The sequence below is a fragment of the Sturnira hondurensis genome, unplaced genomic scaffold, assembly GCF_014824575.4.
Source record: "Sturnira hondurensis isolate 20B ecotype Veracruz unplaced genomic scaffold, ASM1482457v3 Scaffold0006413, whole genome shotgun sequence".
Lineage (NCBI taxonomy): Eukaryota > Metazoa > Chordata > Mammalia > Chiroptera > Phyllostomidae > Sturnira > Sturnira hondurensis.
The window spans coordinates 6,062,870-6,088,640 of record NW_028079044.1 but is presented as its reverse complement, the minus strand read 5'-3'; the positions used below and the strand labels follow the sequence as shown (position 1 = coordinate 6,088,640).

At 37.0% G+C, this 25,771-nt stretch overlaps 1 protein-coding gene and 1 non-coding gene across 6 annotated transcripts in view; both read left to right on the top strand.

Moving 5' to 3' along the window:
- The window catches only part of MTIF2 (mitochondrial translational initiation factor 2), a 28,404-nt gene continuing 2,633 nt past the window's right edge, over positions 1-25,771 (top strand). For 2 of the 5 annotated variants that reach the window (XM_037047931.1, XM_037047927.1), the window contains exons 1-12: positions 285-541; positions 1,889-2,114; positions 2,513-2,624; positions 8,153-8,324; positions 8,765-8,925; positions 9,740-9,916; positions 15,909-16,048; positions 18,292-18,416; positions 19,736-19,940; positions 20,643-20,895; positions 21,521-21,661; positions 23,780-23,944. In XM_037047931.1, coding sequence (XP_036903826.1) covers positions 531-541; positions 1,889-2,114; positions 2,513-2,624; positions 8,153-8,324; positions 8,765-8,925; positions 9,740-9,916; positions 15,909-16,048; positions 18,292-18,416; positions 19,736-19,940; positions 20,643-20,895; positions 21,521-21,661; positions 23,780-23,944 — 1,888 coding nt within the window. In that variant the 5' untranslated portion in view covers positions 285-530. Of the gene's footprint in view, positions 123-284; positions 542-1,888; positions 2,115-2,512; positions 2,625-8,152; positions 8,325-8,764; positions 8,926-9,739; positions 9,917-14,662; positions 14,803-15,908; positions 16,049-18,291; positions 18,417-19,735; positions 19,941-20,642; positions 20,896-21,520; positions 21,662-22,212; positions 22,327-23,779; positions 23,945-25,771 lie in introns of those variants that run through there. The other 3 variants (XR_005066759.1, XM_037047930.1, XM_037047928.1) reach the window with 3 other exon arrangements.
- On the top strand, positions 10,457-10,585 carry LOC118989033 (small nucleolar RNA SNORA11). The gene has a single exon (XR_005066929.1). It is a non-coding gene; the product is annotated as a small nucleolar RNA SNORA11 (small nucleolar RNA).

Sequence of the window (25,771 nt, the reverse complement as noted above, 5' to 3'; positions counted from 1 at the left end):
CCGGAAGCCCGGTGGGGACCTTCTTGGAGACGTACTGTCCGACCGTCAGTTCTCCGGTGTCCGGAAGGTGATTTCTACCCAGTCTCAGAATCCAGACACTCCGGGCAATGTGTGGGAGCTAAGTGAGTGGGGTCCTTCGGCCGGGTGTCGTCCCGGGTGGCGTATATTGTTTGGCCCTAAGTGTCAGTGGCACAAATCATAAACATTGCGCTTTCGGAGGCTTTTCCCTGATGCTTTTAACTCCCTGCATGACCCTTCTTTAGGCTTACCAAAGCCGTAGGTGCGGCCCCCAGTCCTAGCCTGCCTTGAACCCGGGGCTTTCTGCGTTCAGGCTCCAGGTGAAGCCACCCCACACCCGTACTTTTTCTACAGGGACTGCTTTTTAGGCTCAAGGCTTCCAACTGTTCTACCCAGACGTTTCCACCATTGCAACTAGTATTTCCAACATCCGTCTTCAGATTCCGAGAAGTCCTCGCGGCGAGAGAACACCGAATTGGGTGTCGAAAGCCTGGCTTCTAGTCCTGCCTGCCATGAACTGGCGGTATGCCGTTGGAGTTTTTTTGAGCCCCATTGTACTTTTCTGTAAAATGAGGGGCTTGGAGTTAGTAGCAAGTGAGGGTGCCTTCCAGTTTTGATATTTGGATTGCCCTCAGTGTTTTTCTAATTCTGGCATTAATTATATATCTGTGCTCTGGTTAATTGCCATGTAGGGCCTCTCCTCCTATCCCATTAATGTGTGTCCTTGTCAAATCTGGTTTAAGACTCATTAAAATTATTTTCCTCCCTAAGGAATCTTTTGCTTCCTGAGCACTGTTTACTTCTTAGTCCAGAGACTTGTACCTAAATAGAAATTTTAAAATGTGTCATTCTTGAGGTGTTTAAAGGTGTTTAACGGGCCTGAGAATCATATTGGAACACTTTACAGGCAGTGAACTCTGAAGGAAGGGACCTTGTCTCATTAAACTTTGAATCAGAAACCTCAAACACACTGCCTGGAAGCTGGTGCTCAGGAAATGTTTGCTGAGGAGAAAACATGTACTTCTTACATTATTTTAGTTGTTCCTGCTCTTAAAAACTGAAAAGCAAAGCTGTAGAAATGCAGTCTTGGAAGCAGAAGGAACAGAAGACTCAAGGAGGAAAAGAACTATACACAGTTCTAAACAATACTATTGAGTTCTGTTGCAGTGTTCTCTCAATAAACTCTTCTTTCAGTACAAAAATGATATGCAAAAGGCATTATTTAATAGATATATTATTGGGTGCCTTCCTCTCTAAAGCATCTTTGGGCAGTGGGGAAGAGGGAAGAATGGTGAATGTTGAAAGACTATTCAACATAGGGGGGGCTTATGCCAAGGTTCAAAATTAGATGACAAACCTTTAGAGATTACAGGTGGGTACGAGTAACAAAAGCCTGGGAGGTAGGAGTGAGGGGACTGTAAGAGTATAAAAAAGAGTTGAAGTGAGGTCGACAGAGGGCAGGTAAGTGAATCCTTACATAGCATGTTTTGAAGTTGTTCATTAAACTGGTGATTTATGGGGTGCATTGGTGGGTGCTTAGCAGAGAGCTGATGAATTCAAATTTGCACTTTAGGAAAATTACTCTATTTTTGATTTGTTAGTTGATGTTTTCCAAGAGTGAAAAAAGAGCCCTTTATAAGTTTTTACTGTATTTTGATGTTATCATGGGAGGAACTTTAACAATGATAATGTCTAGAGAGTAGTTAGTATGGAATCCCAACTCCAACCTGACTGTGAGCTCTTTCAGAACAGGAACCTGGTTTTATTCACTGTAACTCCAGTGCATTGCTTTCCATTTAGTAGATATCCAGTTAATATCCACTAACTTGATTTAAATAACCAAAATATTACTTTAAAACTTTTTTCCTAGGAGAAGCATGAACCAGAAGATGCTAAAGTTGGAGAATTTGCTGCGATTTCACACTGTTTGTAGACAGCTGCATAGCCTTGGTCAAAGAAGAACGTTAGCACATTGGAGGCATGTGTTTTCATCTGCTTACCCAGGATGGGCAGCTCAACAGTGCATCCGGCCCTGGCCAACAGACACGCTCCTTGGGGCTGCTTTATCTCAATATAGGCTTCTAGTAACAAAGAAGGTAGATTTATATCATCAGTGTAATATTTGGTCTGATCTGAAAGTGCCTAGAGCCATGAGTAGAAGTTCATTTTGAGTATTTTGTCATTCACAGAATATGTATTCCATAATGCTACACTCCAAGCAATAAATCTGTGTGAAGAAGGGAAGTTCTAGTTAATTGTTTGGCAATGCTGATGAATTTGATTACTTGGAAATTGGTGTATAACAGTAAATTGAGAATTCTGACTTTTAACTTTAGTCTGAGATTTAATTGCTTATGGGAGTGTTAATTGATAGAAATAGAAGCTGAATAAATATTCCAGAATAAATATAAATTGTCACTTAAAAGTTTTTCAGAATAAATATAAATTGTCACTTAAAAGTTTTTCTTCTCCACGTATTCTGAACTTTTGATAGGAAGAAAAATCACGGAAATCTCAGTTACCTTCAACAAAATCTAAAAAGGAGGTGGAGGTGTGGCTTGGAATGACTGTTGAGGAGCTGGCTACAGCAATGGAGAAGGACATAGGTGAGTCACATGATTTTATAAGAAGAAATATGGGAACATGGAACACCTGGTATTTTATTTGCAATGAGACTAAAGCATTCAAGAATGAAAATAGACTGGCAATTTAGAAAGTTGTTAAGTCATTCCAGTATTTTTCACTTTTTGCCACAAATTCTAATTCTTGGCTCTTTGTCAAATATAGTTCTTTAAGATTTTGTTTCTAATAAAAGTAGAAATTATTTTCTTATCTGGACTAACCTTTCTTTCTCAGAAATTGTGTGGGATATTAGATTAGGTCCAAAGAATGTTTTTGAACTGAGGAACCATATTTATATTCATTTACTTTCCCTTTTTTCTCTATAATTTTATGATTTCCTTTTTTCACTAATTTTGACAGTATCTGTAATNCAGTATTTTTCACTTTTTGCCACAAATTCTAATTCTTGACTCTTTGTCAAATATAGTTCTTTAAGATTTTGTTTCTAATAAAAGTAGAAATTATTTTCTTTTTTTTTTTAACATTTATTTTTTATTTTTATTTTTCCAAGAAATTATTTTCTTATCTGGACTAACCTTTCTTTCTCAGAAATTGTGTGGGATATTAGATTAGGTCCAAAGAATGTTTTTGAACTGAGGAACCATATTTATATTCATTTACTTTCCCTTTTTTCTCTATAATTTTATGATTTCCTTTTTTCACTAATTTTGACAGTATCTGTAATGCCAGCAGAAAAATATTCATAGTATTAATTGCAACTTTTTTAAATTTTTTTTTTTAGATTTTATTTATTTATCTTTAGAGAGGAAGGGAAGGAGAGAGGGAGAGAAATATCAATGTATGGTTGCCTCTCGTGAGTCCCCTGCTGGGAACTGGCCTGCAACCCAGGCATGTGCCCTGACTGGGAATTGAACCATGATTGTGTGGTTCACAGGCCCGTGCTCAATCCACTAGCTACACCAGCCAGGGCATTAATTGCAACTTTTAATAATACTCTTTTTATTTATAAATATACGGCATCTTTGTCAATTTTTTATTTTATTTTATTTTTTGCTTTTTGTTTTGTTTTGTTAAAAAGATTTTATTTATCCTTAGAGGGGAAGGGAAGGAGAGAGGGAGAGAAACATCAATGTATGGTTGCCTCTCGTGTGTCCCCCTGGTGGGGACTGGCCTGCAACCCAGGCATGTGCCCTGACTGGGAATTGAACCGAGAGCCTTTGATTTGCAGGCCCATGCTCAATCCACTGAGGCACACCAGCCAGGGCAATTTTTTATTTCCTTACTGCACCAGTTATGTATTTATTACCAATTTAGGATTGTGGGAACAAAATTTGAGTTTTCATTATAAACTGACAGAAGATGGATGATCTGATTTTGGGTGGTGGGCATACAATGCAATATATAGATCGTGTATCACAGAAATGTACACTTGAAGCCTATATGATCTTATTAACCAATGTCATCCCAATGAGTTTAATTTAAAAAAGAAAAAAAATCTAAAAAATAAAATAACTTTCAGCCCTGTCTGGTGTGGCTCAGTGGATTGAGCACGGGCCTGTGAAGCATGCAAAGGGTCACTGGTTTGATTCCTAGTCAGGGCACATGTCTGGGTTGCAGGCCAGTTCCCAGTGGGGAACGCATGAGAGGCAACCACACACTGATGTTTCTCTTCCACTCTTTCTCCTTCCCTTCCCCTCTCTCTAAAAATAAATAAATAAAATCTTTAAAAAAAATAACTTTCAATAAACAAGAACCAGCTCATAATTGTAGCAAAATAAAGTAACAAGTGAATCAGAGATTTGGAAAAAAGAATGAATAATAATAACTCATTTATTGATCTCTTACTATGTACTAATATTTTATATTTATTAACTCTGTTATTCTCACAATGTACTAGATGTAGGTATAATTATTATACCCATTTATTGGTTGAGAAACTGAGGCATAGAGAGGATAAATAATTGCCCAGGATTTCGCAGCTAGAATGTGGTAGAGCCATGATTTGAACCCTGGAAGTATGGCTTCAGAGCCCATGCTCTTCTTACTCACAGACCACATTAGCTCTCCAGAATTGTTATTTTGTGAACTACAGCTGAACTAGAACTTTAATGTTTTCTGCCTGAAGGTGTTACCATTCATTGTGCATATGCATCCTCACAAAGAACAGAAAATTAGCACCCTGTCTTGTGTGCTAATAACTTTGTGGTTGCCTTTGGCAATCATTTGACAACCAGAAAACATTAAGAGAACAAACAGATATGGTCATATCATTCAGAATTTTTCCATGGAAACATGTATTGATATAATTTTATAAATAATAATAATAAGCTTGATTCAGGTCTTGGATAAAGATAGAAAATATGTCAATACTATATGCACTTGATATATAGAGCAAAAGATCCCTATGTTTAAGCTACCTCTCAGAAGTATAGCAAAACATATTGGAAAACTATAGTTACTGGATTATTAGGGATTCTTAGTATTATTAGAAATTAAATTGTACTCATAATCTTTCTTTTTAGAAAGAGTTTTCTTATTTTCTGAGACTGTATCCATATAGAAGATTTGAATTGTATTGTTCTTAAAATGTGTTTTCTTGGGAAGGGATGTGGTAGGGAGACACATAGGAAAGGGCTTCTTGCATTGTTGTGCAGTTATCAGTGATGTGCTAGAGGTTGCTTCCCTTTGTGAGCCAGTCGCTGAATTAAGAGGATTATGGGAGCTGGTTGTTAAATGCAGCCATTTAAAAAAATTAAATGAGCTCTGGCTGGTGTGGCTCAGTGGATTGAGCGCTGGCTAGAGAACCAAAGGATTGCTGGTTTGATTCCTAGTCAGGGAACATTCCTGGGTTGCAGGCCAGGTCCCCATTTGGGGGTGCATAAGTGGCAACCACGCACTGATGTTTCTCCCCCTCTCTTTATCCCTCCTTTCCCCTCTCTCTAAAAATAAATAAATAAAATCTTTTTAAAAATTTAATCATAAATGCAATAAACATTCATTAAAACTACTTCCCAATTATTTTACTGCATTTTATTATTATCTATGTTCTTGAGCTTATTCATGCATATTTTACCTATATTTAGAAATAGTAAATAATAGTGTGCTGCTGCGCATCTCTTTCCATCTCTGGGTTCAGTGATTTCATGTTGGTAGCTTGAAGTTAACCATGGTATTTGCACCATAGAAATTAGGAAGTGCCATAAATCAGGAAATGTTTAGAATATTTTATTTATTGACTCGAGAGAGAGAGGAAGGGAGAGAGAAACATTGATTTATTGTTCTACTGATTTGTGCATTCATTGGTTCATTCTTTTCTGCTTGTTTTATAATTGAGTTTATTGGGGTGACATTGGTTAATGAAATTATCTAGGTTTCAGGTATACAATTCTATAATACATCATCTATGTATTGTATTGTGTCTTTACTACCCAAAGCACTGGTTAATTCTGGTATGTGCTTTGTTGGGAGACTGAATCCACAAGCTTGGCATACGCAGATGATGTTCTAACTAACTGAGCTCTCTGGCCAGTGCAGGAATTAGTTTCTGGGGGTGAGGAAGCCTTGTGAGTAAACACTTACCAGCACACTACTGAATGCAGTGCTCTTTTATATTTTGTGTATTTGAGGATACACAAAATATAAAATATTTTCTTTCAAAATACATATATTTATAAGATGATTGAAAGTCTGGAAACATAAAACTACTTATTTCATTATCATAATAGGTACATTATTTTTTTAATATTTAAATTTCTAAAAATATTTAAAATATTTTAAAATTTTTAAAAATTAAAATTTTTTTATTAAATTTTTAAGGATTTAATTTATTTATTTTTTAGAGAGGGGGAGGGAGAACTAGAGGAGAGAAACATCAGTGTGTGGTTGCCTCTTACATGCCCCTCACCAGGGACCCAGCCAGCAACCTAGGCAATGTTCCCTGCCTGATCAGGAATTGAACCAGTGACCCTCTGGTTTGCAGGCCAGCACCCAGTTCACTGTACATTAAATTTTCATCCACACTGATAATATGACTGAAGTTAAAACAAAGCACATTAAATAAAATGCAGAAGAATAAGTAAATATTTTTCATATATTTTAAGATGTTTCAGACCCCAAATACATAATAAACATAAATTAATTACATGTGCGCATAGTGAGGTATTGTGTATGTGTGTATGTCCATACAGTTGATTGTCATTATTTGGGGATTCTGCATTGGCATACTCTCTAAAATGTATTTGCAGCCCCAAAATCAATACTCACAGTGCTTTTGCAGGCATTCCCCAACGTGTGCAGAGGGGTGAAAATTTTGAGTTGCCTAGTCATACTTTCCTAGCTAAGGTTCATGCCTTCTGCCTTCTTGTTTCAGCTCTCAGACTGTAAACAAGTGTCATTTTTGTGGTTCATTCAGTGCCACATGTTTTGCATTTTTGTACTTTTTGTTGGTGATTTTGCTGCTTAAAATGACCCCTGAGCATAGTGCTGAAGTTTAGTGTTACTACCTACAGGAACGCTGTAATGTGCTGTACAGAGAAAATGCATGTTTAGCCCTGGCTAGTGTGGCTCAGTGGATTGAGCACGGGCCTGTGACCTGAAAGGTCACTGGTTTGATTCTCAGTCAGGGGCACCTGCTGGCTTGCAGGCCAGGTCTCCAGTTGGGGGTATGCAGGAGACAACCAATAGACCTATCTCTCACACATCAGTGTTTCTCTCCCTCTCTTTCTCACTCTTTTCCCCTGTCTCTAAAGGTAAATAAATAAATTTTTTAAAAAGAAAATACATGTTTAGATAAGTTTTGTCCTGGTATTAATTTATAGTGCTGTTGACTATGAGTTCAGGGTTAATGAATCAACAATAGAGTGTATTAAATAACGTGTCTTTAATAAAAGACATATGGACAATAACAAGGGGGGTGGAAACAGGAGGGAGGGGGGAGGGCTGGGGGGTAGTCTGGGATGGGGATAAAAGGCAGAAAACTGTACTTGAACAACAATTAAAATAAAATTAAATAAATAAATAAAGTGTCTTTAAACAGAAACACTTAAAACAAGGTATGTATTGATTGGCTGGTGAAAATTTTGTGACTAGAGGCTAAAGGAAACTAAGCCTGCATTTCCCTTCAGAGCAGTGGTTTAGTATTTGCTATTTCAGTATTTGTGAAGATTTTATAGAACATAACTACTGCGAATAACAGGAATCTACTGTATATCTATACATATTTGTAATGTATGGTATGTGTAACTACAGGTCTTCAAAGAACTAGACTGGTAAACTGCTCAGTACTAAATAAATGTGTACAACATGCAATTTAATGTTTTTCTGATGGTTCTGATGGTTCATAAAGTACATAAATGTTCCAGATATTTATGAATATGCAGAAATTCTAATTTATATAAATGTGTTATGTTTTAAAGATCATTTTCTTTTTAGTTTCTTTGTGATTTGTTAGCAGTAGAGAAATAGGTAGCTTATATAGTTATTCCTCTGATGAGTGTACTGTGTATATGGACGTTTATTGACAGAGGTCACTTTCTTATCTTATTCCACCCAGATTATATATATGAAGCTTTAATGAACACGTCTATCGACATAGATTCACTAGAAGCAGACTCACACTTAGATGAAGTCTGGATCAAAGATGTAATAAAGAAGGCAGGGATGAAATTAAAATGGAGCAAATTAAAGCAGGACAAAGTCAGAGAAAATAAAGATGCCGTGAGAAGGTAAAACATAACCATATGATGGGGGAAGGAGACCACATAGTTTTACTCAACGCTTTTTAATGGAAAGAGCTGCCTTAAAAATTTTTTTGCAGTTAAAATCATGTTAAACTTTTCTTTGAAGTGCTGAAAGCATCAATATGTTCAGGTTATTATAAAATTCTAGGGGTTATTTTTCCTAGTTTTCCAAGTATGTATATTGATCCTGAACTTAAAAAATGTATTCATTTCTGCTTAGTATTATGAAGATGCCAACTGTAGGTAGGTAGTCATGTATTTTGTCCTAAGTTGTATGCATGGAAGAAGAGAAGATGATGTCTAATCAGAGCTGAAGGTTGGTTTTTATCGTTAACGGTAGGTCACAGAGATAACTGCAAATTAGTTCGCTGGCTATAAACTGTTTTGATGTTTAAGAAATGACACTCCTTTGCTGTTAATTTTAGGCCCCAGGCAGATCCAGCTTTATTAATCCCAAGGTCTCCAGTTGTTACAATAATGGGCCATGTCGATCATGGGAAAACGACACTACTTGACAAACTGCGAAAAACTCAAGTGGCAGCAATGGAAGCTGGAGGCATCACTCAGCACATTGGTGCCTTTCTTGGTATGAACACAAACTGCCTTAACATTATGTGCTTGGGAACTCCACAGATTATTTTCTTAAAGCTAGTGTCGTAGTATGAAATAGACCAATGCAAAGTAAAAGGAAGGCTGAAGAGTAAAGCCATTGGTTTGATGACATGTAGAGCAGGTGGTTAATAAAGGTCATTGTGTACATTCTATAAGAAGAAAATTATATTACCTTTTTATTCTAGCCCATTCTTTGTTTGGTTTAATGAACTTAAATTCTTCAGTGCTAGCTTGTGATAATGTTGCTGATAACAATTAAAAAATAATAGCTACCATTAGGTAGGTATTAATGTTCCTACTTACAGGTAAGAGGGCTGTGATTTGTTTAGGGTAAGTTACTTAGTCAATGCACACAGCTACGAAGTGGCAAATCCAGGATTGAAACCGAGGCTTTTGGACTCGGATCCTGAGCTACCAATTGTGTACTAAATTGCCTTTGTTGTTAAGGCAGTTGTGCAGCTGACGTTTGCCGATGCAGGGTGGCTGCCTACATAACTCTCGCTGTATTCTCTCCTGAATATATACCAGTTGGTACATTTATGAAAGTAGTTATATTTTAGAAGTATGAAGAGTTTGGGTTTGAAATTATTACATGCAAAGAAAACCTTACAGGTCTCACTAGTACATTATCACTTTTTGTTGTGAAATTATGATCTGTATTGTTCTTATTAAGAAGGAATAAAATTATTTTAAAAAATTAATTGTGTTTGATAATGTCACATATATTTCTTCATATTAAGGAAGTATATATTTGAGTCCTTAGTGTTCTTGGATTTCTGTTTCCACAGTCTCTCTGCCTTCTGGGGAAAAGATAACCTTTCTTGATACTCCAGGACATGCTGCTTTCTCAGCAATGAGAGCCAGAGGTGCTCAGGTCACTGATATTGTCATATTGGTTGTAGCTGCAGATGATGGAGTAATGAAACAAACTGTAGAATCTATTCAACATGCCAAAGATGCTCAAGGTACTGTGTGGCAGTGGCTGACTTACATGAGTCACTGTTCTGCGGCAGTGCACACGTAGCCCACTTAGTTTCCATGGAAATCTCAGCATTATTATACCTGCTTCTACAGATAAGACTGGTGAATTCTTTTCCCACTGATGTAACTACTGAGAACAGCGTATCAGGATTCAATTTGGGACTTGTGAATACAGCTGAAGTCCTTTCTGTACTATTTACTTGGCATAGCGTGACACTGTAACAGTCTCAAATAAATTTTAAAGTAACTTTTTATCATGGAAATTTTAATTAGATGTAAAAGTAAGAAGAGAATAACAAACTCCTATGTACCCATTACCTGAATTCATTAGAAGTTGCAAAGTAGTGATGTTCTAATTCTGTTATTCCTTGTTCGTGTGTTACCTTGACTTGTTTTCTAAAAAGAAACGTCCTCTCATATACTTTCAGTAAATTCTTATTTGGTCAAAGGTATAAAATTGAAACTTTTGAAAAATTACTTGGCTATTTTCTCCCTTATTTCTCCATTTAAAAATTGTAGCACAGCGGGTGTGCTCAGAGCAGGGGGCCTGAAGAAATGGCTCCTCAGTTTATAACACACCCAACAGGAACTCAGGGTCATTGTGTGGAGGGCACAGAACTCGTGCCCTTCCTGTGAGCAAACACCCTACATGTGTAAAAAAAAAAAAGAATTGTAATAGGTACATACTCCACACATTCATTTTTATTCTGATATGACATTGTACCCACTGTGCAAATGCTGTCCTCTTGAGAAAGTGTACCTGATGGATGCATCACATTCCCCTAGGGGTTTTGGTAAGAAAAAAAAAGGTTGAGAATCACTGATTTAATTAAATTCTTTTCATCTCACAACATGAAAACTAAGACCCAGAGAGTGGCAGGAACTCCCCTCATTGCAGTTAATTTGCAACATGTTTGTAATAGGAATTTGATCTTCAAGTTTTCAGTGTGATTCTCTTTCCTTTTTAATTTCTCAAAATTGCCTTTGTGGAGTGGACTATGTTCTTAATGATTTTAGGGAATATAACAAAAAGAAGAGAGTGATAAATCTGCTGGGGATCTCAGCAGACAAGTTTATTAAGATATGTGATAAATTCTATATATCATGCATTTTTAAAAATTCTATGTGATTCATTATGCTATTAACAGTTGTCTCATTTTCCCCCTTTGTCCCACCCGCACTCAGTACCCCCTCACACTCTCAGACAATCCTGACACCACTGTTCATGTTCGTGGGGGCTCTTTGGCTACTCCATTTCCTACACTGTACTTTACACCCCCATGGGTATTCTGTAACTACCTATTTGTCCTTCTCAATCCCCTCACCTTTTTATCCATCCCCTCCCATCTGGCAACTATCAAAATGCTCTCTGTATCCATGATTCTGTCTCTGTTCTTGTTTGCTTAGTTTGTTTTTTAAATTCAGTTGTTGATAGATATGTATTTAGTGCCATTTTATTATTCATAGTTTTGATCTTCTTTTTCTTAAATAAGTCCCTTTAACATTTAATTTAATAATGGGCCCTGGCTGGTGTAGCTCAGTGAATTGAATGCAGGTCTGCGAACCAAACAACCGTGGTTCAATTCCCAGTCAGGGCACATGCCTGGGTTGCAGGCCAGTTCCCAGCAGGGAACACACCAAAGGCCACCATACATTGATATTTCTCTCTCTCCTTCCCTTCCCCTCTAAAAATAAATAAATAAAATCTTTTTAAAAAAAGAAACCTTCTTTAAAAAAAAACATTTAATTTAATAATGGCTTGGTGCTTTTAAGATTCTCTCTTTATCTTTGACCTTTGGCATGTTAATTATGATGTGTCTTGGAGTGGGCCTCTTCTCATTCATCTTGTTTGGGACTCTGTGCTTCCTGGACTTAGGGAAGTTTTCTTTTATTATTTTTTCAAATAGATTTCCCATTTCTTGCTCTTTCTCTTCTCCTTCTGGCACCCCTATGATCTGTTTGTTGGAATGTTTGAAGTTGTCCCAGAGACTGTTTATACTGTCATTTTTTTATCCTTTTTTTCTTGTTATTCTGATTGGTTGTTTTTCGCTTCCTTATGCTCCAAATCATTGATTTGATTCTCAGCTTCATCTACTTTACTGTTGTTTCCCTGTAAATTGTTCTTTATTGCCATTAGTGTATCCTTCATTACTGACTGTATTATTTTTAGGCTGCTGAGGTCTTCACTAAGTTCCTTGAGCATCCTTATAACCAGTATAACCATCCTTATAAGCATCCTTATATCTGTACCTGATAGATTGCTTATCTCCACTTCATTTCACTCTTTTTCTGGAGTTTTGATCTGTTCTTTCATTTGGGCCATGTTTCTTTGCTCATTTTGGCAGCCTCCTTGTGTTTGTTTCTATATACTAGGTAGAGCTATTTTATCTCCCTGTCTTGGCCTAATGTAGCAGGTGTCCTGTAGGGTCCAGTGGCACAGCCTCACCTATCACTCAGACTGTGTACTCAAGGTGTGCCCTGTGGACTGAGTACACCCTTCTCTTGTAGTTGAGCCTTGATTTCTGCCAGCAGATCAATGGGATGGATTCACCCAGGCCAGTCAGCTGCAAGGACTGACTTTCACCACTGACCTCCAACTTCTGCCCTCCATGGAGGATCAACTGTGCAGAGCAGGGTGGTGGTGCTCTGATACGTTTGTAGCTGTTCACTGGGTGCACAGGCTCTGGAGTTTCCTGAGTGGTGCAAGCCAAGGTCAGCAACCACCTGTGTTCTGTCCAGGGTCACCCTGCATGAGCTGTTAAGCAATCTGAGATGGCTGCTACTTGTGCTGGGCTAGGAGATTACCAGGTGAAGCCATGCTGTGATTTTAAGCTGGCAGCTGCTACTGCTGTGCTTGGGGCCACTTAGGAGAGGTACGGGCACTCAGGGCTCTGTGGCTGTCTGTTGCTTTTTTGAGAGATTTAGGAAGTTGTAAAGCATGAGCCAAGACAAGCCATTCATACGGAAAAGTCATGGTTAACAACTTGGATGGGCCTGTAAGTTGGGTGGGATGGACTCTCTGGGGATCTCCAGGGCAAGGCAAACACTATTAGCCAGGTTGATGGAGTCTCAGATATGGCACCCACCTGCCAGCCCTCTGCCTCTTTGTGGGGAGGGCTCAGAAAAGGGACCATGGCCTCTGCCTGACTTTCTGTCTGGGGGAAAGCTGTCCCCTGGCTCCTTCCTTGATGCCAGACACGTCAGTTCCCTATTGTATGCCACTCATGCCTTTCAAGCTGCTTCCCTGGTGCTTGAGCTCAGAGGGAGTGAGTCTGATTAAGTCCATGTATAGTGTCTTTAAAGGTACTCCAGAATTTTCTTCCACTGACTCAGTACCTGCTGGCTTTTGCAGCTGGAGATACAGGGATTTATCTTCATGGCACAGGAACCCTGGGCTGGGGGGCTTGGTGTGGGCCTGGGACTCCTTGCCCTCAAGATATCCCTCCTGAGTTTTTATCCACCACATGTAGATATGGGACCCACCCATTCCACATCTCTGCCCCTCCTACCAGTCTGAATGGATGTAGTTTCATTCCATAGTTGTCAGGTTGTTCTATAGTTTAGGTGTAATCTTGATGTGGTTGTGCAAGGAGGTGAGTGTGTTTACCTATGCCATCATCTTGACCAGAAAATCCCTATCATGCTTTCACTTGTTCTCTTGGTCCTTGTTAATTTCCAGCTCATCAAGATGGGAGGTACTTCTTCGTAGTAGTGGGTTGGGATTGCATAGCTATTTTGTGTGTCTGTTTTCAATTTCTGTTCCTTTGATACCTGAGAAAATTGTAGAGTTGGTGAAACCCAGCTGAGGGAATTAGCTTCTAGAATTTTGTGTGATTTTTCTTATGAGAGGGTATGTTTAGTAACGACAAGTAGATTATAAGTAGATTATAAGGTTATAAGGTTATAACCTTAGAGATTATAAGGTTATTTGGTTCATTCATTTAGTAAAACATTTATTGAGAATCTATCACTATGTGTCAGTCACTGAGCTAAAGTACAGATAAAGAGTTGCTGTAAATCCTAAAGGAAAGTTCACAGTAATAATACCTAATTTCCAGTGTAAAATGTCAGGTTTTAACAATGAATTAGTAGTTTCTGGAAAGAAGAAGCAAATCATCTAGTGGCATTAGAACTGAATGAGAATCTTCTCTTGATTTTTTTCTGGAGATCATTTCCAGTATAGTTGCTGATCTCTTGCTTTTAGGCTTAAGGGTAGGCCTTTCTCTACCCAACATATCTTTTTGGTTTTTTTTTGGTTTTGTTTAAAATCACCTTAGGTGCCTATTCTTAATTCAGAATCTGCTTATAATTACAGTTTTGACATTTCACATCTAGGATCCTTTATATGTAGAAAGCAGAGCACAGTGGATCTAAAGTGGGTCTTTTTAGGTCTTTGTTAAGTAAGTACATCCACTGAGTAAAGAGAAAGTGAGAGCCCTGGCTGGTGTAGCTCAGTGGATTGAGCGCGGGCCTGCGAACCAGACGATCGCGGTTCGATTCCCAGTCAGGGTACATGCCTGGGTTGCAGGCCAGTTCCTGGCAGGGGTCAGTTCCCAGCAGGGGATGCATAAAAGCAACCATACATTGATGTTTCTCTTCCTCTCTCCTTCCCTCCCCCTCTAAAGATAAATAAATAAAATGTTTAAAAAAAAAAAAAAAAAAGAGAAAGTGAGAAAAGATTGGTGTCTTCATTGTGAATACCTGGAATTGAAGGTATTTGTCTCTTTCAGTGCCTATTGTCCTTGCCATAAACAAATGTGACAAAGCTGAGGCTGATCCTGAAAAAGTGAAAAAAGAGCTGCTCGCTTATGATGTGGTGTGTGAAGATTATGGAGGTGACGTACAGGCGGTGCATGTCTCCGCACTCACGGTAAAGGCACAGGCGGTGTGTGCAGACGGGAACGCACACAGCACATTACACCTAACGAACATTTGACACACATAATTTCTGTTGTTTAAAAATTCTCTGGGTACTAGACAAAGCTGGTATCTGGTTTGGCAGATTAGAAGTAAGGCTCAGAAAGGTCAGTCCCAGTCCAGGGTTACATAGCTGACTTGTGGGTAATTGAGTCTAAACCTAATGTGGTTCTTATTATAGATACTTAGAATGAGGAGAATAAATGATGAATGATGTGGAGATAGGGTATTAGTAGCCTAAAGACTGTTTTAAGCAGAAATGAAATCCAGTTGATAATAAAAAAGTACTTCTTTTATAGTGGAAAACTAAAGAGGTCTTAGGGCATTCAAGAAAGTTTTAAACAAATAAAAATTTCCCTAGTACAAAGGTGAAACATTTGGGTTCAGTTTCTAAGTGATTGACTTAGTTTCTATGAATTAAATTGTTATAAGTTTTCTAATGTTACTAAGACAAATTCTATTCTCTTTTAAATTACCAGTTACTGTTTTCTGGTTGAAAAACACCAAGGAAGCTTACTGCCTGCTTTGTGACAGCATTTTCCAATTCTCTTATCCTATGCAGGTTGCTGCTAAGTAACAGTTTCTTTTTTTGTTCATTCTTATGTTCCATGGTTTACTCATAATACAGACATTTCCTCCCCTAAGATCATTCACTGAAGGATGGTCCTGTATTTGGCCACATTCTTTTGGTTAATTTTTATTTTATCTTTACTTTTTCTAAATTTCCTTCCTACAAGATGCTTAGAAATTATGCCTCCTTGCACTGACTGGAATGTCTCAGTGGGTTGAGTGTCGTCCTACAAAACAGAAGGTCACTGGTTCAATTCCCTATCAAGGCACATGTCTGGGTTGTGAACCATGTCCCTGGTTGGAGGCATTAGAGAGAGAACCAGTCAGTGTTTCTCTCCCTCTCTTTCTCCCTTCCTTCCCCTTTCTCTAAAAGTAAGTAAATAAAACCTTAAAAAAAGAAATGATGCNTCCACTGAGTAAAGAGAAAGTGAGAAAAGATTGGTGTCTTCATTGTGAATATCTGGAATTGAAGGTGTTTGTCTCTTTCAGTGCCTGTTGTCCTTGCCATAAACAAATGTGACAAAGCTGAGGCTGATCCTGAAAAAGTGAAAAAAGAGCTGCTTGCTTATGATGTGGTGTGTGAAGATTATGGAGGTGACGTACAGGCGGTGCATGTCTCCGCACTCACGGTAAAGGCACAGGCAGTGTGTGCAGACGGGAATGCACACAATACATTACACCTAATGAACATTTGACACACATAATTTCTGTTGTTTAAAAATTCTCTGGGTACTAGACAAAGCTGGTATCTGGTTTGGCAGATTAGAAGTAAGGCTTAGAAAGGTCAGTCCCAGTCCAGGGTTACATAGCTGACCTGTGGGTAATCGAGTCTAAACCTAATGTGGTTCTTATTATAGATACTTAGAATGAGGAGAATAAATGATGAATGGTGTGGAGATAGGGTATTAGTAGCCTAAAGACTGTTTTAAGCAGAAATGAAATCCAGTTGACAATAAAAAGTACTTGTTTTATAGTGGAAAACTAAAGAGGTCTTGGGGCATTCAAGAAAGTTTTAAACAAATAAAAATTTCCCTAGTACAAAGGTGAAACATTTGGGTTCAGTTTCTAAGTGATTGACTTAGTTTCTATGAATTAAATTGTTATAAGTTTTCTAATGTTACTAAGACAAATTCTATTCTCTTTTAAATTACCAGTTACTGTTTTCTGGTTGAAAAACACCAAGGAAGCTTACTGCCTGCTTTGTGACAGCATTTTCCAATTCTCTTATCCCATGCAGGTTGCTGCTAAGTAACAGTTTCTTTTTTTGTTCATTCTTATGTTCCATGGTTTACTCATAATACAGACATTTCCTCCCCTAAGATCATTCACTGAAGGATGGTCCTGTATTTGGCCACATTCTTTTGGTTAATTTTTATTTTATCTTTACTTTTTCTAAATTTCCTTCCTACAAGATGCTTAGAAATTATGCCTCCTTGCACTGACTGGAATGTCTCAGTGGGTTGAGTGTCGTCCTACAAAACAGAAGGTCACTGGTTCAATTCCCTATCAAGGCACATGTCTGGGTTGTGAACCATGTCCCTGGTTGGAGGCATTAGAGAGAGAACCAGTCAGTGTTTCTCTCCCTCTCTTTCTCCCTTCTTTCCCCTCTCTCTAAAAGTAAGTAAATAAAACCTTAAAAAAAGAAATGATGCCTCCCTTTAATAGTAAAATCATGACTCTTTTTCTCTGAAATTCATAGAATGCCACCTTACTTTGCTATATTTCCACTGTACCTTAATTGCTATTGCACTGTAAAAGCCAGATGACAATATTAAAATGTTTGAAGACATGGCTACATATTCTGCCCGAATACCATGAGATGAGTTAGGCAAATCTGGAGACATGGCAGGATGGAGGGAGTTGGGAGAGAGGGCCAGGGAAGTAAGGCGAGGTCTTCTTTTCCAAGGTAGATATAGAGGTCGACATTATGCAAAGAAACAATGCATTATGAAAAGCACTGTTTTTCAGAGCAGCGTTTTATAAATTAGAATAAATACTAGAAATAAATATTGTAGATGGGTAGGCAAAATATTTTGTTTACAGTATCTCTATTGTTTTATACTCTAACAACATGAGCAATCCCATAGCTGACATGGAGAATGAAAAAATCCCTTGCCCTTCAGTTCCAGTTTGATCGCCAGTTAATCAGCCGTGTAATCTTGGAGCCCTAGCAAGCACAGTAAGCATAGATCATGAAAAGAATCACGTAATCTAGTCCTTCACTTAACAGTTGAAGAAAGGAGATCCAGAGAGGCGAAGTGACTTTTTAGGGTTACATAGTTGGGTAGTTACAGTGGATCAAATGAAAAAATAGATAGGAAAGCTTGTCACATTGGATAGAACCTCAGTGTAAAGTACCATTGTAAAGAAAGTGAGATGAAGAAAACAAAATTATACAGACAAATGGAGTAGAGAGAATGATTTCAGCACCATTTATGAAAGAGTATTAACAAACATCTCTAATGGGCATTCTTAAAAAAAGTAGTCACTGTTCCTTGCAAGTTCTGTCCCTGGATCAGATTTTCTGGTTTATCCCTCTCTCCCTCCCACCCTCCCTCCCTTCCCTCTTTCCTTTCTTCCTTCCAGTTGTATAATTCATGCTTTTAATGCTTAAAGAGAAATATATATGTTAGTATCAACAATAAAAATAAAGGGAAAATAAAAAGAATAACTTATAATTCATCAACTAATAATCCATTAAGGTCATTGATAGGAATAGAGAAATGGAAACACTTTTTCAAAGTGGAAGGATTTGGAAATAAAGTTTTCTTTGGTGGGGGAGAGAGAAAGAGAGAGAAATTGTCAATAATTATTTGGCTTTCTGACCCTGGTGTTTACAGATAATGTTCATTATCACATTTTTTTGTTAAAGGGTGATAATTTGATGGCTTTGGCAGAGGCAACAGTTACTCTTGCAGAAATGTTAGAATTGAAAGCAGACCCCACTGGTCCAGTGGAAGGTACAGTGATAGAATCTTTCACAGACAAAGGAAGAGGGTAAGACTATTAAAATGCTTCCTTTTTTAATAGTTTTGTTCCATTGTTTTTGTGAATTGATCATACCATAATATGTTATTTTTATTGCATGTTATGGTTAGTCCATAAACAATATTTTCAAAGCATTTTTGAAAAGTATTTTATTGCACTAGCATAGAGAACACAAAAGTGAAGTTATTAGTACACCATAACAACTGCCTGTATACTTGTAGTCGTCATATTGGGTGACTTAAGCATTTAATTTGTTTGATTTTTTTCCCTACTGACTTAACTGAACTGACAAAGCCACGTGCCTTTTAACAGAAATTGGAATGAGATAGCAGTTGTTGCCTTTAAGGTTTCTAAATCCTTTATGTCCTTACCTAGTAATATAACATTTAGGAAGGTCTTTGGAATGGTATTCTTGTCTTTAATTTCCCTCTCTATCAGCAAAGGAAGTCTTCCCACTGCCCAACAAATTAAAGAAGGGATTAGGATTCTGTCAGAAAACTCAGCTATCTGCATCTGCCCACTACCATAACTTTATAAGAATGTATGTAACATTACCATCTTAACTATTTTTAAATGTACAGCTCAGTGGTTTTAAGTATGTTCACATTGTCGTGCATCTTGCAAAACTGAGACTATATCCATGAAACACTAATTTTCTCTCCCTCCCCCCCAGGTCCACCTTTTCATTTTCTGTTTCTATGATTTTGACTACTTTAGATATTTCATATGAGTTGGATCATACAGTTATTTGTCCTTTTTGATTTGGAGTTATTTGTCTTTGTTTTGCTTACCATAAATGACCTTGAGGTTCATCTGTGTTGTAGCCTGTACAGTGTTTCTTTTTTAAGGTTGCATGATATTCCATTGTATTTATATACTGCATTTTCTTTATTCATTCTTCCATTGACGGACATTTGGTTGCTTCCACCTTTCAACAATTGTGTTTTTTTAAAAAATATTTTCTTTATTTATCTTTAGAGGGGAAGGGAAGGAGAGAGGGAGAGAAATAATCAATGTTTGGTTGCCTCTCATGAGTCCCCTGCTGGGAACTGGCCTGCAACCCAGGCACGTGCCCTGACTGGGAATCGAACCTCGATTGTGTGGTTTGCAGGTCCGAGCTCAATCCACTGAGCTATGCCAGCCAGGGCTCTCAACAATTGTGAATAAATATTTTTATAATACGAAAACAGCTTGAGAAGTTGAGAAGTGGTAAACACTATGTGTACGTATTATATATATTTAAGTCTTACAAAGATGTCTTTACTTAAGAAAGTACTATTACATCCTAATAATGGCTTTAAGAATAAATACCTTTATTTTCATTTTAGTCCTGTTACTACAGCAATAATTCAAAGAGGAACTTTGAGAAAAGGCTCGATTCTGGTTGCTGGAAAGAGTTGGGCAAAAGTGCGTTTAATGTTTGATGAAAATGGAAAAACAGTTAATGAGGCCTGCCCCAGCATGCCAGTGGGCATTATAGGCTGGAGAGACCTCCCTTCTGCAGGGGATGAAATTCTTGAAGTAGAATCTGAGGTACATCAAGCTTAATTCCTATATATTAGTTATGATGAGATTTTAATTATTTATAATGTTATATGAAGTAAGTATATTAATGCTAACTTATTATTAAGTAGTGTCAGGAATTCTAGATTGTAAGGAGCTGTGAGGGGACCAATAGTGCCTTTTTTAGAATTTGGCTATAGAATTTTTTAAAATTTGAGATAGGATTTTTAAGTTAAATAGTTTCAATTATACACGAAGCCTCCAAATTAAAGTTTTATAAGTTTCTTGAAACTTATAAAATTAATGGTTTCATAATGAGTTAAACTAATTTCATAAAGGAGAAAAAACACAAAGCTTTTAACCCAGCAGTTACTGGTTTCTGTGTAGTTAAATAATGCCTGTTTTTTTTGGGGGGGGTNATTATTAAGTAGTGTCAGGAATTCTAGATTGTAAGGAGCTGTGAGGGGACCAATAGTGCCTTTTTTAGAATTTGGCTATAGAATTTTTTAAAATTTGAGATAGGATTTTTAAGTTAAATAGTTTCAATTATACACGAAGCCTCCAAATTAAAGTTTTATAAATTTCTTGAAACTTATAAAATTAATGGTTTCATAATGAGTTAAACTAATTTCATAAAGGAGAAAAAACACAAATCTTTTAACCCAGCAGTTACTGGTTTCTGTGTAGTTAAATAATGCCTGTTTTTTTTGGGGGGGGTGTTGCCCTGTAAAGTCAAGGGCACGTGAAGTTGTTGAGTGGAGAAAATATGAGCAGGAAGAGGAAAAAAACAAAGAGGATCTAAAAATGATAGAAGACAAGCGAAGGGAACACCAAGAAGCACATCGGAAAGCCCGTGAGAAGTATGGCACTTTACATTGGAAGCAGAGATCATTCATAAAGTATCAAGAAAAAAAAGAACAAAAGATCTTAAAGCCAAAAGAGAAACTAGAAAGAGATTCAAATATACTTCCTGTAATTATTAAAGGTGACTTTTAAAAGATTTTACTTAACTCATTTTGGGAATAAATGTATTTCTTCATTGTCACAATTAATTTGAGCTGTTAAATTTAAGCCAAAAATATGTCAGTGTTTTGAGGAAGACTTACTTTTATTGAGGTATAATTGCCATATATGTTAATTTCAGTTGTATAACATAATGATTCAATATTTGTATATATTGTGAAGTTTTCACTGCAAAAAGTCTAGTTAACATGGATCAACATACATGTACATTTTTTTTCTTGTGATGAGAACTTTTAAGATCCACTTTCTTAGCAACTTTCACGTGTGCAGTACAGTACTACTAACTGTAGTTGCCATGCGGCACAGTACATTCCATGACTTTTTGTAACTGGAAGTTTGTGCCTTTTGACCTCTTCTACCCATTTTGAGATTTTCTTAGTAACCATTTTTCTTCCTGATACTGTTGGAAATGTACATTTGGTTCATTATCCTTTATTAAATTAAGTAGATATTTATAATGGTAAACCTAAATAAAAGTGGATTTAGTGGTAAATGTTGTTCTTATTAAGGTTTTAAATAGATTATCATCATTTTTGTGTTTGTCAGTGCTTAACTCCTAACACCAGTAATTTTCAACTCGCATTTAGGTGACGTTGATGGTTCCGTTGAGGCCATTCTGAACGTTATGGATACCTATGACGCTTCACATGAATGTGAACTGGAATTAGTACATTTTGGTGTGGGCGATATCAGTGAAAATGATGTTAACCTTGCTGAAACATTTCACAGTAAGGATTCCATTTCCTGTTAGCTTTGTTTCCTAGAGCACACTGAACCATTTGCTTCTGTCTTTTGTCGCCTGGCTAGCCGCACCTGGCATTTGCTTTATCGCATCACCCTTCCTGTTGTAGTTGAGTCCCCTGCTACTGATTGAGGGCGGGTGGGATGTGCAGTATTTTAGGTGTAGCTCCACTTGTCATTGTACTGCAACCTTGGGGAACTAGTTCAAACCCCAGTAGTGTTTCTTGATTTTTTTTTTTTGAAAGGTACCGTTCCTTTCCCATCTCCCGACTCTTCCCAGTTCCCCACCCAATCCAAGTTTGGTTCTGTATCTTTCTTGTAGATTTTTGAATGCTCCTAACACTGTGATCAGCCTGTTCAGCACTTTGCTTCATCTTTTACCTTTGGCTACCTGTTTTTGTTCATTGATTATTTGACAAATCATCTCCCTTAGACAGAAAGTTTTTGTTAGCTTTGAATGCCTAGAAGGCAAGGGGACTGTTTATTGCTCGAAGTTATGATACACAAAAAGGGGACTCATGACTGTCTCTTTAACTAGGTCTGTCACTTAGCAAAGCACCAGCACTACTGAGTGATTAATGAATCATTTAGGAAGGAGCTACTTCATGGCCTGATTTAATTAGAATTAGATGTTACCTCTACTACTTAAAAGGTATTTTCAGCAATGCTGGTTAACTCAGTATTTTCATGGCCACTAATTGTCCTAGCTAGCACAGTGATTTTCAACTGGTGTGCTGCAAGAATTTTTAAAATGTGCGCTACCTGACTACTAAGTCAGGGGCCCCAGACTCTTTTCCCTTAGACTGTCAAATTAAAAAATGACAACAGCCAACACAATAGCCATCCAGTATGAATGAATCAAAATTATACCTATTTTTTGTCAGATTGGCAAAACATATATTTTTTGGTGTTCCACAGAATTTATTAGTTTATATAAGGTATGTGCCATGAGATGAAAAAGGTTGAAAATCACTGGCCTAGCACTGTACTGTGGTAACGTAGATAGTGTATTGTATGATTTCTTAATACTGAGACTTTCAAGGTGGTGTTCTCTTGATTAAGCTGTTCTCATTAACTTTGTTTCTTTAGAGTGTTTTGTTTTGTTTTTTCTCCAAGGTATTTACAGTTAAATACTCTATTTGTTCTTCGGTAAAATGCTCAGCTTCACCCTGACCTGTGTGGCTCAGCTGGTTGGGCATCGTCCTGCAAGTGAAAGGTTGCTGATTTGATCCAGGTCAGGGTACGTGCCTGGGTTGCAGACATGGCCCCCTATAGGGCATGTCAGAAAGGCAACTGATTAATGTTTCTCTGCCTCTTTCTTCCTCCCTCTCCCTCTCTGTAAAAATTAAATCTTAAAAAAAAATAAAATGCTCAGCTTCATAGAACTTTCATTTGTTTAAAAGTATTTATTTATTTATTTATTTATTTATTTTTAGAGAGAGGAGAAGGGAGGGAGGAAGAGAGGGAAAGAAACATCAGTTGGATGCCTGTTGTATGTGCCTGACCAGGGATCAACACCAACCGCAGCCCAGGCATGTGCCCTAAGAATCCAACCAGCAGCCTTTCCCTTTGCAGGATGATGCCCAGGCAACTGAGGCACACTGGTCAGGGCTCGTTTCTTAAATAACTCTTGAACTTTACCAATTAAGTAAGTATTTTTGAGAGGCTGAATACCTAAGTGTAAACCACAAAAGTTGTAGACAGTAAGATTATAGTAATAGAATTATTAAAATAATGTAATACTATTTCAGCCCTAGTAATTTTTTTCTGGTAATTTATAAATCTGTTATAAAAATCAAAGCTTTGCTTAGCATACTGCCTTGCATATTAGTGACACTTAAAATGATGTTCCTTAAATGAAGATTTTTAAAATCATAAAGAAATGTTCCTTGTTCAACAAGCCACAGTAGAATTTATAAAATCTTTTTATTAGAAAATTTACTAGTTTTCATAAGAAAAAAATTGTAAAATTTCTCATCTCCACAACTTGCTTTTATTTTATATAGAAGAAAATAAAACAATTTAGATTTGCGTTTCTGTTTGAAAGACAAACTTCTTTAGTATGATATTTGTGCTACTTTATTGACTGTATTTCTCATTACTAGGTGTCATATATGGCTTCAATGTGAATGCAGGCAATGTTATCCAGCAGTCAGCTGCAAAGAAAGGAGTAAAAATTAAACTTCACAAAGTCATTTACCGTCTCATTGAGGATTTGCAGGAGGAACTGAGCAACAGGTTGCCCTGCATTGTGGAAGAGCACACAGTAGGTGAGTGTTCACTGATGGCAAAACATTCCTATCTTAGATGCTGTAAATGACACTTGAAAGCAATTTTGGGGAAATGTATTTTACTGTTGAAATGCATTCACTGTTTCAATACATATCCTGTGTTCTAGAAAAAATGACCACGGCACATAAGAATTTCAATGTAATTTCATATGTACCATAAACACTTAGGCCCTGAGGATAAGACAAGTAAAGCAGTAAGAGCTTACCCTTAAGTTTGGACATGAACAACTAATTTAATACATATTAGATTGGGGTGGGAGGCATAAAGATTATTAACATGTCATGGAAGGAGCCATTGATTTTGTCCTGGTACTGGCAGAGAAATCTACCAGATGAAAAGAAAATTTATTTTATATTTAAATGTTAAATAATTTAAAATATTCTTTCTAGCATATCCCTTGGCCAGATTATAGGCTAAATTTATAACAACTGAATCATTTTATTTGTTTTTTTTCCTCCCTGTATACAGATTTGTTAACTTTTTTTATGATGGTTTTAAATATCCAGAAAAATTACAAGAAAAGTACAAGAAACTCCCTCTCACATATCCTTTACCCAGTTCACCAGTTATTTACATTTTGCTCCATTTACTCTATTCCCTGCCCCTCCACAACCTTCTTCTGTATCAACTGTGAAAGTAAATTTGAAATATTGTGTCCATTTGCCATTAAATACTTGCATTTCCTAAGCACAAGGATGTTCTCATATAAAATCACAGAACGAATATTGAACTATGAAAATTTAACATTAGTACTATTATCTAAAGGAGGGCCCATATTCGTATTTTATCCATTGCCCCAATAAAGACTTTATAGGTATATATTTTTCTCTTAGTTCAGGGTTATGGATTACTTTTCATTTTTCAGTCTTTTATGACCATGCCATTTTTGAAGTATAGAGTCCAGTGACTTTGTAGAATATTCTTTAATTTGGATTTGGCTGATAGTTCCTCAATGAAATTCAGTATTTACATTCTGGTCTATAGTACATTTATTTTAGGCTTCTGTGACCCATTGATCTACCGAGGTTTGTATGTTCTTGTGCTGAGAGCAGTTTGTAAAACTGTTTCTAGGAGTAAGCAAGCACCCGTCAGATCACACTAACCCTGGGAAATTGGTACATTGTAGTGTATGGCACCATGTCGTTGGCATTTGTTTTAATTTCCACTTAGTGAAGAAGTTAAGCTGAGTCACAAAATTAATACTCTTAAGTGGGGTATAAATTACCAGTAGTGAGATTAAAAATAAATCTGGTGTGGAGGAGGGGGTTGTTATAAGGGGACTAAATTGTAATAGAAAATATGAAAAATAAAAAAATCAGTAACAGATAAATAGAAACAGATTAGCCTAGAAAATACAGTGAGGGACAGTTGAAAACCAGGTTTTCATGGAGCAGACAGGAATTGTATTAATTAATCTGTCTGTTTTATACACTCCTCCCCGTCCTTCCATCCTCTTCCCCCTGGCAATCACCACACTGTGGTCCCCATCCATATTTTTTTTTTTGCTTAATCTTATCATCAGTGACTATCATCTTTAAGTGCATTTTACTCAACCAAAAAAGTGAGTTCTATTTTTCTTTCATTCACTTTTTTAATAAGCACATTTATTTTTGTGATTTTTCTTTCCTAAGAATATCCAAGCATTTTGTTTTTATATCTAATACTGGTCAAGAATATAAAGTTTGTGGAGTCAAAAAAAACTGGGGCTTCTGTACATGAGTTTGTATTTTTCTCACACCTTAATTCTTGCCTTGCAAAATGTCAGAAATTGTGTTTTTCAGAATCTTTTGTTTCCATTACTTAAT